Source organism: Phaethon lepturus, unplaced genomic scaffold (assembly GCF_000687285.1).
Source record: "Phaethon lepturus isolate BGI_N335 unplaced genomic scaffold, ASM68728v1 scaffold622, whole genome shotgun sequence".
Lineage (NCBI taxonomy): Eukaryota > Metazoa > Chordata > Aves > Phaethontiformes > Phaethontidae > Phaethon > Phaethon lepturus.
This window is the reverse complement of record NW_010523869.1, coordinates 75,209-95,998: the sequence shown is the minus strand read 5'-3', so window position 1 is coordinate 95,998 and position 20,790 is coordinate 75,209. Positions and strand designations below refer to the sequence as shown.

The following is a 20,790-nucleotide window of genomic DNA, read 5'->3' as shown; positions in this document are numbered from 1 at the left end:
AAGAGAGCCTCTTTTGCTCCTGCTTTCTTCGGCTTCAAGGGCGCTCACCCGAGTTCACTCTGGCTGGCCGAAAACTGGGGACTCTGCACAGGTTCCGAGCCGTGGCACTGGAAGCTTCAGATTCGTTACCTCAGGTTTCCATTTGATATTTTTTTGTGATTATGGATTTACAAAAGAAGATCTTAATCAAAGTGGAAAGACTATGCAAAAGAATCTGTCAGGAATTTTCTGCTGAAAACCACTCGCAGCTTGTGTACCGGGATAAGGAAGTAACAAACTGCAAATGCGCCCAGTTCTGTTCGGGAGGCTTGTTTATATAGCTGCTCTGCACTTTTTAGCACGTAGGAAGTTGTGTGCAGCCAGTAGGATTGCAGGAGTCCCAGCAGTAACCATTGGTCGAATTTTCAACCGAGATTAGTGTGCTGGCATATTTGCTGTGACAAAAAACCCTTTGTGTAAAGGAACAAGTTACCGACGCTGCTGAGAACTTTTTTTACCGTGGGTCTTTTTCCTGTTCCTGAAGAAGCAGAGTTTGGAGACCTGACGGGCACTTTGGCGGCCGGCTGCAGCGCTGGAAGCGGAAGGAGGAGCAGGGTGACCTGGCGGAGGCTGGCTGCCTTCGCAGGGCAGGGAAGCGCTGCCTGTTGCAGTGCCTGTAGTGAGTTCAGTCTGTTGTCTGAATGCATGTAGTAAATACTTGTGTAGCAGTTAGTAGCACTGCTAGAAGCAAACCTATTCTGTACTTCATGCAACATGGAAGAAGAAAATGCGGTGCCTGGTTGTAGTGAGCCTTCAGACCTGGAGAATACAGCAGAAAGCAAACCTGATCTTTTCACTACCTTTTCTGTGGAAGCACTTTTTGGATTTACAACTAAATTTGAATCTACAGCTTCCAAAGAGGAAACAGTGCTTAAAGCATTTCAACCTTTGCACACCAATATAAATACTCATGCTAACACCTGGCATGAGAGGAATGATAATGATTGTAATGACGACTCAGAAAATCAGCACAGCATGAATAGTACCAGTGGCCAAGCTGACCCAATGTCTGGCGGGCAGACTGACCTGGAACTGGAGTTAGCTGAACAAAATGAATTCCTTCTTCACCATTTAAGGTTTGTACAGACTTCTTTGTCTGAAGCTGACAGTGATGACAAGGATGCTATTCTCGTACAAGGTACTTTGGTTCATACAACAAGTGATACAGAATCGGACACGGAGAGTACGGACCTAGACACTGATGAAAACAACACAAGCGAATCTGGGCTAAATAATGCTGCTTTGTCTGCCGAGGCTTTGGATGATAACAATCAAAATAAGGAAGAGTCAGAATCAGAAGGGCACAGCAAGAGTGATAACAACACTGTGGGTACAGATGACATCGAGTTACACCCACCAATTTCTAAGCAGCTCCCAAAAGAGCTGGATGGTATTCTGGAGCATGACTCCAATGGAAAAGACAAAATGTTAATGGATGAGCAGTTCAGTCACTTGCTTGCTACAGGGGAATGCCCTCAAGAACTTCCAGGTGAAGAACAAAGACCTTCAGCTGATAATACATTGCTCCAAAAAACAGCGCTGGCTGAAAAGACTTTCCAGCTGCCTGCTTTCTTTAGTGGACTACGTGTAAGGAAAAAAGGACTAACCACAGAGGATGGGGAAACTGTTACAGAAATTAAACCAAGGGAAAATGATTTAGCTCTGCTTAAATTACGACAGCCTGTTAAGAAATCCAGTATTACAACAGGTTTGACCACTAAAAAAAAATCAGCTGAACCTAAAGCAAGTCCTACTTTCCTGGAACAACTCTCACACTTGTTAAACATAGACGTCTCCAAGAATGAAGATAGAACCGAGGACTCTGGTGAGGTATCTGGGGAGACCGAGGACAGTGATGAAGCTCAAGAGAACAAAGCCTCTGGCAAAGAACCACGATTTTCCTCTGAGGAAATAAAATCAAGCCCTGCTGAATCTGCACTGGACGTCTTTAAAGCTTTATTCACACGGCCTCCCAAAAAAGAAACAACTGCAGATACTTCAGAGCTGGAAGCCCTAAAACGCAAAATGAGAAATGAAAAAGAGTCCTTGAAAGCTGTGTTTGAAAGGTCAAAATCAAAACCTGGGGATGGACCATCAGACAAATCCGTAGGTTGAATTACATTTTATTCCTAAGATCTGCAAGTAAATGGATAAAAAATAATCTCTTGTTTAAAAATTACTGGTGGGGACTTAGGGTCAAAATGCCAGAATTCTCATCTTCTTTTGGCAATCTCAAATTCTGGAGAAATCTTGGGGCTAATTTGTCAAAATTCTTGATCATCTGCAGTTGTAGAAGAATTCAGTGAGAACTGGTGATAGTCACAGCCTTTCAATTAGAAGACAGAACTTAAAAATCAGGTTCTGATTTTAAAAGATCACTACAAAACAGTTGCCCGTATGTTAAGTATGGCTTTAAATCAGTTTGCTGCAAATATTTACTGTAGTATTAATTAGTAGTTTCTCAATCTCACTCTTTTATTTCACAGAGTTTTTTATTTTTAAAAGTAACATTTCATTTTACCTTTAGGAATAATTCTATGATAAAAACTGATACAAGAGGTTATGGATGATTTTCAACTCAGTTTGTCAGAGACATAAAATTTAAAGTAATTTTTTTTCTTATTTACATGCATATATCTGGCTTTGCAAATACTCATAAGCATTTAACCTTATCCAAGTATAACTCAGTGATTCCAATTAGACAACTCAAGTTATGGATTACTATAAGCATTTGCAAGGTTAATATTCTTAGGCATATAGAGATTTAGTTAGTATAGTTTTAAGAAATGAAAAAAAAATCTATGCTAAGTTTTCTTAGAACCATAATGATAAATTAATTTGAGTGTGATTTGAACTCTTTAATGAAATGAGTAACCCTTGGGTTGGGCTTCCCCCAACCCAAAATTCTTGCAGCTACATTTTTGCAGATATAATCAGTCCAGAAGATTGTTCCAGTTGGCTAAAGGGGAGATTATATGAGTGATTAAATTTGCAGGATTGGACCCTAAGCCTGAATGAAGCTACTTAAGTTAATTTGCTGTGTTGGTCGTACTCTCTTTCAAATTTTTATTCTTACATAAAATTAAAACCTTTTCAAAAATCTTGACTGACACCTGGGTAGACTGATAATACCAGTTGGTAGTAAATTACCTATGGGGAGGAGAAAAGAGGTACTCGTTGGCCATGGCATGTACAACAATTGCAGTCTGTGTGTGCTCTTCCCATTCCTGGCTTGCTTCTTCCGGCTTACACCATTCCCTGCGCTGTGCTGGCGTAAACGTTTGTGTGGCTCACAGCAAACCTATTTGGGAAGGTGTCATCACCCACGGCGAGGTAGGAAGCACAGGAGTCAGCAGGAGTGGCTTTTCTAAACGGCTGCTTAACATCCCATCTAGTACAAATGTACATTTTCTCAGGGCAAAGCCAGCGTAAAAGGGTCTTGCCTTTCCTTTTTCCTTGCTCATGTGGGCCATTTAGGGGGCCCCTGTCACACAGGGTTTTACTGTTGCTGCAGTTGTGTCTCTGCAATTACTTACAGTAGCATGTTGTAAATCCGGTTACAGAAATGTTAGAGATGTAAAAAACAAAACCAAAATGTAAACCTCTAAAAGACTGCTTGTTTAGTGTTTTAGTGGGGGGGAGTGGGGGAGTTCCCCATTTAAAGGGTTATTTTAGCATTCCAGGTGACAGTGCAGTCCCATTAGCAGCTGCAGCAGCACCTTGATGTGGCACTATTACGTGGTATGTGGACAGAGCAAGCTGCTGGGGGTGGGGCAGGAATTTCATAAACTATCTCTGCTTCCAGAAAATTATATTGGCAAATGACATCTTAGGTGAATCCCACTAATGTTTGTTTGTAAGAGGAGCACAGATGGATCTTTTTAGTCTGAAAAAAAGATACAGAAAAAAAACCTTAGTGTTCTTGACCACCTCTATGGTTCACCAAAGGATAGACAGCTTTCCACACTGATGCGAACAGTTTCAACAAATCATTCTATGTCACATGCATTATGTTATTTTCGCCTCAAAATTATTTTTCTAGACTGATTTTTTTTTTTTTTTTAAATCCCTTCCAACCAACTGAGCACTGTTTCAATCAGTAGAATGAGACAACCATTCTGGATTACACATGTCGAGCTGAGCATGGCAATTGCTGTTTTGGAACCAATTGATACTGCAGACTTCAATTTTCCTCTTGTGTAATTTTAACAGCCTGACCTGAGTCCCTCAGAGCAAGATGACAAGACTCCAGGGAGACTCCAGACTGTCTGGCCGCCACCAAAAGCAAAGCACGAAGAAGTGAAAGTAGGATTAAAGTACACAGAAGCAGGTAAAGCAAAGTGGTGAAGCATTTGCAGAAATTAGTTTCTAACATTTTTAATCTTGTTTAATACAGAGATGGTGATAAGTCACAGTATTTTCTTACCTGGAAAAGCAACTTTATATTTTGATGTATTGTTTACTGCTGCTTGTTAAGCATCTGTTTTTTAAATGTAAATGGCTAAATCTGTGTTGAAACCTAAATGCTTGCTTGCGCAAATTCATGAGGAAAGAAGTGGATTTTTTTGATAAATTAGGTTATCCATTTCTAATGGGATTCTGTTCAGATGAGTGGCAGAATAGTGAATGAATGGAAACCTGACTGCCTTTTCCATTGCTTTAGAATGCGGTGGGCAGTGACCTGCCGGACTCCAGTGTGACTGCAGATTTTCTTCAGGTAGTGTCCAGAATAAAAGTAATGAAAACCATTATTGCAACTTGTGTATAAACAGTGGAATACTCATATCCACTCAGATCACTTTTATAGCTAGCCATGTATGTGGTCCTATACAGATGTACAAGAGGGTATGTCTGAAGTGCAATGCTAACTAGTGATCAGATAAACTTTCCACAGAAAAATACCTCTTAATTTTTTGTTACTTAGATAAATACCTACATAACATATTTACAAGGGAAAAAGTAATGATGGTAGCCACCGCAACTCTGTTTCAAATTTGTGTTGTTAAATCTAAAATGGGAAGACCTTGTTACTCAGAAATTGGTCATAAACTGTGGAATTGTCTGAAACATTGAAATGAAAGGCAATAGACAGTCTGTTCTTCATGTACCTGGAGATTTTAGAAAATACCACCTAGAAAGGATTAAGTGGAATTAAAAACCAAGCTTTTACACTACCTTCCTATGAGAAATTGTACAGAGCAATGCTGTATGGTTCTTTCCAATTCCAGTGGATATCGATTTGGCCTTGTATACAAGAAAGAATAAATAGTAGTGCATCTACTGCTTTGTATTGTTTAGTGTATTACTTCTTTCTCTCTCTTTCCTCAGTTTTCTTCGCCTTAATCTTCCTTTTTTGTAAAGTGGGCATGATACTGGAAGCATAAAAGTTGCTGGAAGATTGAGAAAACTTGGTTTTGACAGGAACAACATGGTTCTAATATAGACAGAATTGAATTTACAGAGCATCTGATCGGTCTGAGGTGAGGGAGTCTATCACTAGATGACCAGGACAGGTATTCAGCTGTTGACAAGGAGTGCCTCAGGATCTTTCTGTTGCTCTTGGATTATTATAGGCTATATGCTTGCTATATTTAATTTTACCCAAATACATTGTTTTTTTTCTCCTAATGACTGTAATTATCTGTGGCAAAAACATATGCTGAAATAAAGAAAGGAAAGGAAACTGAATTAACAAAAGCTCCAGATTCTACTACTTGTAGAGAAATTAGGTCATGCTTTCCTGAATTTTAAATAGGAAGGACAGACTGGCTTAGAGCCTATGTAAATTGTTACTCTTTTGTTACTGTGATATTTTGGGTGGCAGTGTCATCAACATGCTGATGGTTGGTTTGCTAAGTCAAATTTTTATACAGAACAGATTCTGCAGTTCATTAGTCACTCCAGTGTCTGGCAGAGAGAAGGATTCGAATGAAAACAAACTGCTGGTGATTCAGCTAGGATGACACAGAAGCGGTGCTTTTAAAGGAAATAAGCAAAGACTGTGTTTGCAACATAAGAGTGCAGTAGAGTTCTAGGCGTACCTTAGTGATTAGTAGGTTTGTGTTTCTTTCAGCTGTTCATGGATGTCCAGAAAGCAGTTGTGGCAGCAAGGACACTGCAAGCAGTTGTAAGTTGCATGTGATGGATCAGTTACATCTGCTTTTATGAGTGCTAGGGTGACTGTTTCAAAGCACTACACATAGGAATGAATTTATGTGGTCTTCTGCAAGTAAAGGAAGTTACTGTTCATGAGTAGAGCTGATGTAATGAAAAAAACAGAGTTTGTATTCAATGTTGGTCTTATTGCTGGGGGACAGGGTTTGTGGTGGTGTGTTTTTTTTTTTTAAATGAATATGGAAGTGGCAATACAGCACTGCTTCTAAACTCAGTATCTTCTCTCTGAAAGTGGTTGGTACCTTCAAAGTGCATGTGTATACCGGCATTTCCCCTCATGCCCCTTCCCATCCAAAATTCCATCCCAGTCACCAGTATGTTAAGAACTTCTTGTCCACAAAGTGGGCTTCTTAAAAACATTGTATAAAGCAAGCTAATGATCACCATTAAAACAACTGGTCTCAACGTGAAACCTTATTTCTTACCCCAGTGTCTTGTCCTGACGGCTAAGATCAAATGAAAAATTCTTGATTTCAGAATACTGTTCAAAAATTGTGTGTGACAGGGATGTTTGTGATTCCAGTCTTCCTCCACTGATATTTCTGAATGGATGATTATCTGTAACATAAAAAATGCCCAAGTGGCTAGTTTTAAGTTTCAGTCAATGATTTATGTTAGTGTTTTAATTTCTGTGATTAAGAGTTTCATTTACTAAAACAATAGGAATCTATATACAAACAATAATAATATGCTGAATTATTAGGTAAGTATTCATTTATCACAGCTTTATTTTAGGTTTAAACAAAATATATGTCACAAGTGTGATCACATCCAAGGAAAATCTGTGGACATAAGTCTTTGTACTTCGAACAGGATACACGAATATGTACTTAATTTATGAGGCAACATAGATTTTTTGCATTTGTCATGAGAAATTGATATTTAAAGTAACACTGAAGATTTGAAAATTGGAATACTGTAATCTTTCTCACAATTCTGCAGTAAGTCTTTGATTTACTTCCTTCATCACCATGCACTATGGCAGCTATGACAGGAAGGTAGGGATATTGAGGGAGAGGATTCCTGGCTTTTTGATCTTTTCTCACCTCCTTGACATGTTTTTCCTCATTGTTCTTGCTGCCTAGTGGAAGCAAGAAATTCAGGCTTAATTTGGCCTACGCAGCAGACATCACAGTGACTCATAGCAGCTTGGAGGAGCAGCTAACTCCCTCCTGAGGCTCGTAGTCTGGCTTGATGTGTGGGAAACCAACTGAAAAGCAAATGGACATAACAAGGAACACGTGTGTGGGGCTGACTAGGCCTGTTAGGAATATTAGAAGTGAAAGACGTTAGTGAACAACTACAACTCTGCAACAGGTTTTTTTAATGCCTTTGAAAACATCTTCTGTAGTCATAGTATAGTCACCCCCAACACCCGAATCTTGAGTTGTAAATTTTTAATTAAAAGGATGATACTATGATATTTTGGCATATCTTACATTTTCTTAATCCTTTAATTCCTCTGTTTCCATAGAGCAACTGGCTCTCTGTAATTAGCGCAAGCTGCTTACATGGTTCTCTAGAGAAACTGGAACTTCTTTGAAGTGTGTCAGTCTAAAATAGTTGAAGTCCAGAAAGTCTGTAGTACATTACACCATTTATATCCTGGAAGACTAGAAAAAGGGTATTTTAATTTATAGTTACAGACTTACTCCATGGAAATCTTTCCTGTATAATCGAAGACACTTTTGTGCATATTTCTCTGGTCCTAAAGTTCTGTTCATCTGTTTTCCTTAAAAGTTTCTTTTTCTTTTTTTTCCATAATTCTTAGAGAGCTTTCTCCCATTTTTAAGATTAAATCTGATAGAAGGGTAGGTGTGTCAGCTACTATGTATGGTGAAAACATCTAGCCAGGTAGAGGAGACATATTCATGTCTATACTGAGCGAACTCATCTACGATACTAGATCACATAGAAAGCACATATAATGAATGTCTCAGCTGCTGTGTATGACTGGATCAGCACTTGCAGCCTCTCATGTCCAAGAAGAGGAGTTTAGACATGAGTTCTGCTGCTCATAGAACTACTTCAGTTTGAAGAACAGTCTGCACGTTAAGGTCATATAGATATACAGATCCTGTGATTCCTATTAAAAATGCATTTTTAGCCGTTAGGATCAAAATAGAAAATGTAAAAAAAAAAAATCAAGATGAAACATTAATCCATTTAGTGCTTTTTTCATTACATGTTTTCTTGTTAATTCAAATGTCTGTATTTAACATTAAAAAAACATGTTCTTTCACAGTCTGTCTCTTCATCACCCTTAAATCTGCAATGAGGTAATGCTGTCTCTCTGGTGCCACAATTTCTATAACAACAGTCTGTGATGCTGTAAGCACAATTTTCAGGGTAAATAAGAAGATCACGAGGTGACTAAGAAAGCTCTTATTAAACAAAAAGTGTCTCAGTAAATGGTGGATGAAATACAAAATATTGGCAGAGGTTTATTGCCAAGACTCAAATATATTAAAGCCTTGGTCCCCTGTGCTCTGGGTTCCCAACAGGAAAGTCACTTTATGGTCATGATGTAAATGCAGAGAATAATCAGCTTATGTGAGAGAAAGAGAGGCATAATGGTCTGACCAAAGAGATGAGAGATAAGAACATGATTTCTTATCTTTCTTTAACATAAACTTCCTTTGTGGCCTTGAACAATTTGTGTTTGTCTCTAAAAAAGACATAATGCTTGATGTTGTTAATGTCCTGAAAGAAGTTGTAACAGTGGCTGCTAATAGTTGGTTTCATATTAGAATAAATAAAATAAACTTAAATTACTAAAAAAAAAGGGGTTTTTTTAAGTGTGGTATTTGGGGTTTAGTTCTGGCATTCTATTATACATTTTATTGTAACGAATTAGATGAAGAAGGACTACAGCAAGCAGGATATTATGCATTGGTTTAAGATAGTGTTTTGGTGATTTAATGGTCACTGATAAATTTGACATGGCCTCAGAGTGCAGGTGGGCTGCATAAAGGTTTTGTAAATTACTTTACTACATTTTACTACATTTATTGTGCAGCATGACAGGCATATTTGACCATGTTATGTCAGTGTTTCATATTCTGACAAATACACTAGCTTGTTATTGAGAAGCTGAGCTTTTTATTACAAGCCAGATTGTTGTAGCCAAATTATAGTCCTCTAGAGTAACAATGACATTTTCTGCCCTTACTTATGCTAACTAAAGCTACAATTCTATGGATTTGGAAGGTATTGGGCATAGTGCTGCTTGGAAATCTCTACTGTCTCACACAAATGGGTTGTGCATGTGCTAATCAATGCAGCAACCACTTTTCCAGGTATGTTGCAGCCCTGTCTGCTAAGATTTATTTTGAAAATATTAAAAAAACCCTCAAAACCAAGCAAGAAACAGAAACTCCCTTTGCTTTTCCCTCCCCGCCTCAGATGATAGTGTCATTCATACTCTGCCTCTTGAGATAGGAACAAAAAGATAGGCACCTGTAATGCTGAAGATTTGTTGTTAAGAGCTCGATGTTCCATTTCCAGCCCTTTTGCTACCTTCTGGAATAAATTCAGGAAAGTTGTGAGACATTTCCAGGCTTCAGTTTACCCATCTGTAAAATTGAGATAAGAATCCTGACCTATTTTTCAAGCCAAATTCAATTCTTGTTCTGTTTATAGGCTGTTAGCACTAGATAGAGACGCAGAATGGAAAAGAATACTGGCCTCCTAAACTTAAATCTGCAAAAAAGTAACACCATATGGTAACTGTGCCTAAGGCCATGTGATAAAATGCCTTCCTATGCACTGAGGATTGTATCATTACAAGGTGAGGGGGAAAAAGAGTTATGCTCCACTTTTTCAATTAAAATCTCTGGTTTATTTCCATTATGCATAGCGTCTATAGAAATGTAGTAATTTTAGGAGACCTACGGTTTTTGAGTCCGGATGCCTCTATTGCAGCAGATGCCTGACAAGGACATATTTTACAGTACACAGAGCCGTATCTGGATGCACACATCTGTGTAGCCATAGATACCAGCCTGCTTAAGAATTCACATAATAGAACAGCTTTGGTCTACTCAAAAGTAGAAACTTGAGTTTTTAAACTACGTTTTTCCTCATGAGGAGATTAATCTATTATCTGAATATAATGCAGGCAAGTTCTGTGAATTATTTCTTTTACTGTAGTTTTTATTTTGAAATGTAGGCACCACTATGGGTCCTACCAATGTGACGTTGCAAAGGCCCAAAACGGTCACAGAGTTTTACAAGATGATTCTTGTTATATAATTGAAACACAGTGAAAGAGCAATTGTGTACAGTACAAGAAGAATTACTTTGTATTTTATTTCCATGGTTCTGTTTCAAAATATATGAGACTCTTTGTATAACAGAAATGTCTCTGGGTTTTATTGAATTCACTTTCCTGTTCTCCAGTCTTACTGTTCACATGATCTGAAGTTCTGTTTGGCCCAGCATTTGAACATGAGAGATTTAGATATTAGTCTAAATGAAATCCTGAGTCTGAACACCCTGACGCTTTCTGAAAATCTGCACCTGGATTTAGAACTGCTTTTGTATTTCTTTTTGGATAAATTTGGTATCATCCCCGTCAAGTTTGCCCCCTCTGCAATGGCACATACACATACTCTTTATCTGTAAGAAAACAACCCTATTTATGGTACATTTCTTAGTTTTGTTTATATCCATGTTTTAAGTTCATTAACAATTCTAAATGTGAGAATTGCCGACGATATATTGGGAAGGCGGTGTGCCTATGTGTGTGGATATGTAGTTTGCCTGCACTCACCCACATTTGAATAAATACACACTTTATACTGCATGTATAGTATACAGGCATTCCCAACGTATGCTTACTATATATAGTATACAGTGATTGCAAAGGTGTTGCAGGTCTAGAATAAGTGCTTTGAGTTTTAAATTTGTCCCAGATGAAGTAGATAAAGTCAGTAGCTCATCAAAGAAATTCTGTAACAAATTTGTTCATCGTGTTTGCTGATAAGGTGTTATTTGTTTACCACATTGCATTGATGAATGTGATCCTGTATGGATTGGTTTTGTAAATATGAAGTAGGACACTTATTGAGAAAGAAATAATGTTGAATGTCCTCAGCAGCAGTACCTCTGATGTAGCCTTCCTGGGAGGGTGAAAATAACAAGTGAAACTATTAATTTCTTCTATCAGGTAAATGAACTGTAGCTGTAACCTCGCCTGTGTCAAGAGAGGAATGATCAAGTAGATAAGTTACTCAGGTGACTGCTTCTGAATAGTGCTTTATACTGCTTTGCAGTCAGAAAGAGTAAGAACTATTTTCTTCATTTCCGTAACAGAGAATCAAGGGGTTGCTGGTTTTTCCTTCAGGAGGCTGCTTTTCTGTGGGTATCGTTCTGTTGTTCTCAGGGAATTCCATGAGTGTTGTGAAGTTTCTCATTTTCTGTAGAAAGTTAACTCTTACATCTTCTCTATTATCTTAATATCCAGACAGTATTTAGATACTTGACTATTGGCTTGTTCAGGACTGGGAGGGTGGTCAGGCATTGGAACAGGCTGCCCAGGGAGGTGGTGGAGTCGCCATCTCTGGAAGTGTTCAAAAAACGTGTGGATGTGGCGCTTTAAGACATGGTTTAGGGAACATGGTGGCGCTGGATTAATGGTTGGACTTGATGATCTTGAAGGTCCTTTCCAACCTTAGTGATTCTGTGATTCTCCACATGTCCCTCTCTATCTGTCTCCCTTCCTCACACCTTCCATCTTTTCAACGTACCAGAATCTTTAAGGTGCTGAAAATCATTGACATTTTAGACATGGATGGTTCTTCCTTCCCTTAAAAGTCAGGAAAAAAAAAAATCTGTTCAAGTGAAGTATGTCTGCTCATTTCCCAGTCTGGGGAATTGACATCCTTGTATGCATTGAATTATCGGGCTGTCAAAGAGTTCAGGTTCAACGGGAAGTAAAGAAAGGAGAGATACAAGTAGATGGAATGGGGTGAGTGTTAGAATAATGTGTCAAAACTACATTCAGTATTGTTTTAGCTAATCCCCTATCCCTAAATATAGATAATTTTAATAATTTCTTTAAGCAAAAATAAATTTTAATTTCCTAGTTCTAAAAGGATGTTTAAATGCAAAACTTGTTCAAAGTGGTGTTCAGAAAGTTTAAGGAAGTCTGTCCATCAGCTTTTTATAAACTTAAGCTTTGGGCTTTCACTGACTAATCATCTTGTAAAAAACGTGTAAGCCACAATTTGTCTACTTAAAATGTTGCATTCATGTAGCATTTCAAATAAATGTCTGTATTTCTCCCAGTGTTACTTCTCCTGTGTGAAAATTAGGCTTTATAAACACCATTCCCAGACTGACCAAATAGCATGTTTTGAAAGTTGCTTATGACTATGTTTATTGAAAGAAAAGCCTGAACATTTGCAGCTTTTTAGGACGGTAACCTGAAAAAGCCTGGAAGGTCGCATTAATGTGCATGTAAAAATAAATATATAAATAATAGAAAAGGGGCAGCGGTGGTGACTAGATTCCCGTCTGACACCTGGTGGTTAAAGGGGAAAACTACATGGGGAAATAATGGAGGAGGAAACAAAGACTACAGTAAAAGAGCATATTGAAAATTATGGCACCAAGGATTACCAAGGAGGGAGAAAAGATTAAGAAACCCTCACCATTCTGAAAATTAATGAATCAGCTCAATTAATTATTGAGTTAATGATTTCCTTTATGCTACAGGGTGTGGTACATGACAAGAGAGGTAGATTGCACTCAAGTTTTCCAGCTTTTGTTCTCTAATTACTTTTGAATTGTGTTAACATTATTTTGCGTGTTTCCACGTACTGTATTTAATATGTAGGATTTTTTACCAAAATTAATGTACTGATCACAAGTGGCTGTGTAGGTCATTTATCTTCAAAGCTTCTACTTTCTACTTGAAGTTTTGAGATCATGGCAGAGAAGGTTCCTAAATTGTTTATGTAAAGTTTGAGGAGTAACTCACCTATTTGAAATGTGAGTTATGGAGATTTCTGTGGGAAAGGTTTTCATATACGAATTCACTTAAAATTATGCAAGTAGGTAAGTTGTTTTATTATCAAAGAAGAAAAGGTAATTTTTGCACAGCACAGTTTTGAACACAAACAGAATACTGAAAAATATTTGAGTGTGTGTGTTTGCTTTTAGCAACACTTTTGGAGAATGAAAATTGCCATTCAAAACATTGTGACCCACTGTATCCCCTATTGCCAAAGTTGTAGGTTAAATTTTCCAGTCATCAGATTTACCAGTGAACACTTGTACCTTTTCTCTTAGAAATGGTGGTGAACATTACAGCTTGCTCAGTATCATGACAAAGATTTACCTGAGCATGTAGTGTGCATATTTATAAACGTTATTGCTGCTCTGTATTCAGATAATTTCTGTGTGATTATATAACTGAACACAAGTTAAACATTTGCATAAATTACGTAGATTGTCCAAAACATCCAGATTTTATTTCATGTTTGGTTTTCTATGCATTAAGGAAAAACATGCATGCTATAGTGTGTATTTTCTTTGCAAGACAGTGAAGCGTGCCTCATACTTTACTAATCATTAGTAATATCTTGCATGCTTCATTTCTCCCAGCTGGTGGCATGTGTCATACATTGACCACTGTTTTTGCACAGTCTGTATTTTTTTAGAAGTGCATGTTTTAGAAACAACTTAAAAAGCAAAACAAGGATTTCTTGAAAGCATTCCCACCCCAAACTTGTGTCTTCTAATCAGATTGTATGGAATGAATCTGTCAGAAGAGGGTAAGCTCTCTGATCTGCATTGCTCTCCTTGCCTTACCAAGTAATATAGAAAGACAATAATGAGTGAGCACCATTGTTATTGCCTATTGAAAATCTTGAGGACTTAATGAAATGAAGTATTTAATCATTCTGTAGTGTGCTATGTGCATTTCTGTGTATACACTGAGCTGAGAGCTTTGTAGAGATACTTGCAAGTTTGTTTTCATAATAAGTGTTACTACATGTGGCATATGGTTAACTAAGGAATGTCCATGCGATTTTTTACATGGTAGAAACGTATTTATATACTTGCTATTTGATTTTTATTTCATTTGACGGACAGTGCTAATATCTAGGAACACTTAAGAAATTAAGCAATTCATAAATGGTTGATAATTTTTTTGCAAGACAAAATGATATATATGGGAGCTGAAAATACTGACTGAGGTATATGTTTGTAGTAATGAATAAAAACCAGAGAGTCTACTGGACTCCCTGCTAGCATATGTATTTAATGAGTGTAAAAATATAAATTCCCTGTGTGTAGCTTAAATACAATCTACTTATGCTTTTGCCTCTAGCTCACCTAAAGCTTTACAAGGAGGGACCACCAGGTGGGTGGAACAGTGTAATGTTGTCTGTCTGTGTCCTGTCTTTGGTCTCTTTTGTTACTGTAAAGGCAGTATTTACCTTTCCTTGATGGAATAAAAATGGTGAAGGCAGAGTCTGCAGTATCCAACACTGTTTAGGACTAAAAATTTTCTACAGACTACAGAAGTTCTGTAATATAGCTGAGGAACTGTTTTCAGAATTCTAGCTTATGTTACGTCAGTTTCGGTGGCCACCATCCCACTAAAGTGAGTGGAATTTAGGTTGATTTCTTTGACTTTCAGATCCATCACACAATCCTGAGTATGGAATTTTGCAAAGTTAAAATGTGAAGTCTGATCAGAAGAACATCACAACTGAGAATTGGTGTATTACTCCCCACCCCCCTCCCCCCAATCATTTCTCTTGTCTGTGAGCAAACTCTAGATAAATGTAACCCATTTTAGAGATAACCTAATATGCCTCATAATTAGGCTTACTATAATCTGGCAGTTCTTATTCTAAAAATCTTTGAAGCAAAGACTATGAGTGTAGTGAAAATTTTGCTGGAAAAGTTCTGAGTTGGTGGGCTATGGACCTCCATTGTGAGGTATATCTTATCTAAAACTAAGATAACAGCTGAATTTAAGCAAAAAGACAAGGTGAAATGAATTAATAAATGATGGGAAATATTGTAGAAGCATGGTTTTACTGATTTGAATAAATATTGCATATAAAAAATGGGAACTGAAGCTTTTCGTACAAGAACTAAATTTGCCCTTTTTACTGGTTTGGTACTAGTCAGTTTGGAAGGATTAAAGGGATGATAGCTTTTTACTTTTCCACAACCTTGATGTATTTGGACACACAGGTCCTTATTCAAAACAAGAACACATTTAACACTGTCCAAGAAATACAAGAAAATTCTATTGAAAACTGCGTGAGGGCTAATTAGATACTAACTGATAACACCATTAGCAGTGAATTAGTAGGGAAGTCTTTTGAAGGAAAAGGAGATTTAATTGTGCTTTAAGAAAGGCAATGAACGATATTAACCGGATTTATGGAAGTTTATTTTGGATATAGCCCCTGCTGTGTCTTTCTGCATTTTCTTGCTCAGTTTTGTATCCCACCAAGAGCAGGACACACAGAGCCCTGGCCATTGTTGGATTTCAGATGGAGATTAAGGAACTTATTTTGTACAAACCCTTATGATTTGCAAACTCCTTTTAGGCAGCTCTTTTGAATTACCAAATTATTATCAAATGTGTGATAATTAACTGAAGCTCCATTGGAACTCAGTTTATTTTGAAAGAGGGTTTTCTGATCGTATTCCTCTTTTTTTCTACAATGACTTGTCACTTCTGCAATTTCTTGCCCAAGTAACTGACATAACTGAATACGGCACCTTCCAAAACATTTATATCTTCCCGTGTATGTGGAAATGAGAGAAAGCGACATCTTCTCGAGGGTCCTTCTGTGACAGCTGAGATAGCAGGGGATTTTTGTGGTATTTTAGGTGAACACCAACTAGTTTCATTCTGGTGTCATAAAGGTGGTGAACCTGTGTGCTTTTTGTAAATGTGCTGCTTTTTTTGATACTGAGTTTATATAATCCAGAATGTTCATAAAGTAGTCTGAAATTTCGGTCTGCCTTTTTTTCCTGAAATAAATATTTGAATAAAAGCTACCTAAAGACATTCTCAAATGATGAAATACCAACTCCCTAGTGATTAAAACACCCTTTCTGAAGAACAAGAAGTTCTTTGAGTCCTCCTTTTAGTGTAATATATTGCCTCAGTATCTCTAGCCTGTCTTCTCTTTTATTTCTGTAAGTTAAGAAACTGTCATTATACTATGTATGGATGATCATTATTTGTTTATTCATTAAGCAGTTTCCTGTTCTCATGCTTTTCAAACAATTACAGTATAGCAATCTGCTGAGATCAAACTTTCTAAGGATTAAGATTCGTTTTCTTTTTTTTTGATCCTTTTTTCTAGTTGAGTTAGGAATACTAGATGTTGTTGGTGAATATTCAATGTGATTATTTTACAAGACTTACAAACAATCATTATGACCAGGATAAACCCTTGATGTGTTCTATCACTAAAGAACAAGTTAGTCCTTAATTCTATCATGAAATACCCTTTAGATGATGATGCAAGTGGACATCATATTAGAAGAAATAAATCCAAAGGAGTTTGAAGCCCTGTCCTCGTCTTTTTGAAGTTTCATAATGAGAGTCCACTCATGTTTGTTACAGCTGCATGGATACTTCTTAGGAAATAAGACAGTGTTCAGACATTTTTGCATTAATTAAAGCAACTTATATTGGACTTTGTTAGAATTTCCCTGCACATACCATCAATAATCTTAGGGTAGGAAAGTTACATTGTCTACGTAAACTGTCATGCAGTGGACTTCTGAAGGGTCTGGTCTGACAGACTCATCTTTCACCGACAGTTCAGCTGCTGGCATTTCCCGTGTCCCCCACTCAAAGTAGGTCCTATCTTACAGGACGCTGGTGGGGGTGTGGAGGTTTAGGTATTTGGAGTTACAGGCCACTCGTGATTTACTGCCTACTTGGAGACTAGGCAAATGAGCAAGCAATTATCTTTGCCCATCCCAGAAAAATCTCATATTTTTTCCCTCCTTTCCAATTGCAACAAATAAGTAAACAACATCTTAGAAGTGTTTGTGGAACAGAAAAAGAAAATACTACCACTCACCTCTACCCTAAAAAGCTGGGGTTCTGAGGTGAGGGAATTCTGGCCTACACAGCTTCTTGAATACAGTAAACAATATTTACTGATCATGCAGATTGGATCTGTATTTTTTTCAGATTTTGAAGGTCTTCTGAATTTGTAATTAAAAAGATTAGAGCTGTAATTATTTGGAAATTCTGTGTGTTTTAAAGAAGCTAGCTTAAACTAAACCTTCCATTCAATATCCTTAACACCTTGATATTGTAGTTATGGGTATGATGTTTATCCTAGAAGGTCAGGATAAATGCTAAAGTTGAACAGTTGGGGTAGTAAATATTGATGGACTCATTCATATTCAGATATCAAGGGCCTAATAATACTAGAAAGTGCTGCTATTTTAGGTACTTGGTTTTTATGATTATTAAGGGTAGATTTGAGCAGTCCTGTGCTACACATTTTATTTGCAAGATGAGCTTTGGGGGACAGAATTTCAGAAAATACAGCACTGTAAAAATTAGTCCAATATATTGAATATGTCTTCCTTCATTTCAGATTATTCTGTGTTAAAGTTTAAAACTCCTAAAATACAGTAACTATTAAAAACTATGTGCCTGTTGTGTAACTTGTATCAGGATAAGCAGCCTTTCTCTATTGCCTTACCTTTTTCTCCATATGTAAGTTTTGGTATCTGTCAACTTTTTGGGTTCTAGGTACTTTTGGTTTTTTATTAAATTGCTATTCAGGAGAACATGAATAAAACCTTCTGCTGTCATACCTGTACACCCCTAATGTTCTTTAGTGTATTTGTACACTCTTTGCTCCAGCAGATGTGATGTGGAAATGGTTGTAGGCAATTTGTCCACTGTTTGGTAATACGTGATACTCTGTCGTTTTGAAAAAGTTGCTGTCTGTGATTCTATAACAAATTCAATTTGTGCCTTCTTAGAGCATTTTAAGCCCTTTGTTCACCTCTTGTCCATCTTAATTATTAACCCATTTTTAATTGTTTGGTTTTCCTTCTTCAGCTTTTCCATTGTGCTTCTACAATAATTCTCTTACTTGTTTACACACTCTGTTTGATGCAATTACCAGACACAGAGTTGATTCCTCCTTGCAGTGGATATTTAGTTAAAACACAGTCTCATTTCCTTCTTGCAGCCCATTACTTTGTTGTAGGTGATAATTCCATGCTTTAATTGGAGCACTTCAAATATTTTCGTACCTTATGATAAAGAGAATATTATTAAAAAATCCTTGCTTTTAGATCCAGATCTCTTTTCCTGATATACTGATATGTTGTCTTTATATAATCTGTATTGCCAACATACTTTAAAGTCATGAAGCAGACTGATACCAAATCTGGAGGTTAGTTTAAGGAAGAATGTTATCAGATTTGCATTGGTTCTGTCTTGGCAATGTTCAATCCTAAAATATTTGCTTAAAATCAGATAAAATACTAATTATAATTAATTTTTCCTGCAGTTGTGTGTAGGCAGAACCAAATATGGTATGACTAGAAGTATAGTTATGATACTTTCTAGTACTGACTATATCTATGGGTGTTAGAACAGGTTCATGACGTTAGTCTAGCTGATCACTCCAGAAATTGTGGGGTTTTTTTCCAAGCACCTTCTAAAAACATACAGTTGAACAAGCAAATTTCAAACGTATATGTTACTATCAAATAAAATTTAGCAAGCTAATCATTAGGAAAAAAATAAGACAAAAAACTCTATTAAAATAAAAGTCTAGATGGAAAACTAATGAGATAACAAGTTCACATCCAGAATAAAAGAACAGTATATCTATATCCATAAATTGGTGAATTTGACTTCAGAAAAAAAAAGAATAAGGTTATTAATATAGTACAGAACTGCCACCCAGTATAAGTGGCTAATTTTACATTTTCTCAATCTCCTCCTTCCGATTTTCAAGAAATCTGAGATCTATTTTCTTGTCATTGGAATGTATAATATATTTACTCGTTATGGAAATTATTCCAAATTTTCTTGTTTTAATCATAATTATACTTATCTAGAGTAGAGAATAATCTTTCAAACAATACAAAAAAAGAACAATGATGATTTTACAAGACATAACATTTAATGTACAGTGAATATTGGAATGCCTATATGGAGCTAGATTTAAAAAAGCTCCATATCTCTCATGTACTGGGGAGCCTGGAACTGCACACAGTGCTCCAGGTGTGGCTTCACCAGTGCTGAATAGAGGGGAAGGACCACCTCCCTTGACCTGCTGGCAAGACTCCTCCTAATACAGCCCAGGACACTGTTAGCCTTTGCTGCAAGGGCACACTGCTGGCTCGTGTTCAACTTAGTGTCCACCAGCTCAGTTTCTGCAGAGCTGCTTTCCAGCCAATTAGCCCCCAGCATGTACTGGTGCCTAGGGTTGTTCCTCCCCAGGTGTAGGACTTTGCACTTCCCCTTACTGAACTTTATGAGATTCCTGTCAGTCCATTTCTCCAGCCTGTCAAGGTCCCTCTGGATGGCAGCAAGATCCTCCAGCTTATGAGCCACCCCTCCCAGTTTTGTATTGTCAGCAAACTTGCTGATGTTGCAAACACTCTGCAGCTCTACACTCTGCACATATTCATAAATGAACTGGAAAAGTGAGACTTGAGAAGGGAAAGCTTGCAACTGATATGAAGTTAGTAAGACTAGTGAAGATAAGACCTGAATGCAAATTTATCATTCTCTTATCAGAATGCAGTTCTTTTTCATGAGGATTTAAAAAAAAAACAAGGTAAAGAAAAAAAAAAAATCTAAGATTGAGGCACTATGCAATAAAATGGCAAAGGAAATCCATAATATAGGACTATTAAGATGTGCAGTTGAGGAAAAAAATCCTAAATACATATAGAGAATAATGAACTCTGATCTGATCATTACTTTTTAAAAACAAGACCTTGATGTTAAAATAGATCTTGGGAAATGTTGGCTCAGTGCTTGGTAGTGATCAAAAAGCAACTGAAGTGGTACGAATTAGTAGGAAAGAAAGAGAAGATAAAAGAAGAGAAGGCTCCAGGGAGACCTTTCAGTACTTAAAGGGGGCCTATAAGAAAGATGGGGACAGACTTTTTAGCAGGGCCTGTTGTGATAGGACAAGGGGTAATGGTTTTAAACTAAATGAGGGTAGATTTAGACTAGATGGAAGGAAGAAATTTTTCACAATAAGGGTGGAGAAACACTGGCACAGGTTGCCCAGGGACATGGTAGGTGCTGCATCACTGGAATGTTTTCAAGGTCAGGTCGGATGGGGCTCTGAGCAACCTGGTCTAGTTGAAGATGTCCCTGCTCATTGCAGGGTGGTTGGACTAGATGGCCTTTAAAGGTCCCTTCCAACCCAAACCATTATATGATCTTCTAGACCATCATAGTGCCATTGTATAAATGTCCACATTTCGAATTTTGTGGGAAAATGTAATTTTGTCAACTCAGAGAGGGTACAGTAGAACTGTAAAAGGTTCAGGGAAGGATGGCAACTTTGATCAACAACATGGAAC

At 37.3% G+C, this 20,790-nt stretch overlaps 2 protein-coding genes across 2 annotated transcripts in view; both read left to right on the top strand.

Annotated features, from left to right (window-relative positions):
- Window positions 1-659, top strand: part of LOC104617023 (formin-1-like) — a 43,924-nt gene extending 43,265 nt beyond the window's left edge. Inside the window, exons 3-4 of the mRNA XM_010282233.1 lie at window positions 40-134; window positions 524-659. Coding sequence (XP_010280535.1) covers window positions 40-134; window positions 524-659 — 231 coding nt within the window. The remainder of the gene's footprint in view (window positions 1-39; window positions 135-523) is intronic.
- A 94-nt stretch (window positions 660-753) lies between these two features.
- Window positions 754-20,790, top strand: part of FMN1 (formin 1) — a gene marked incomplete at its 3' end in the record, with an annotated part of 90,895 nt that continues 70,858 nt past the window's right edge. The window contains exons 1-2 of the mRNA XM_010282232.1: window positions 754-2,145; window positions 4,252-4,369. Of these exons, the coding sequence (XP_010280534.1) occupies window positions 754-2,145; window positions 4,252-4,369 (1,510 nt within the window). The remainder of the gene's footprint in view (window positions 2,146-4,251; window positions 4,370-20,790) is intronic.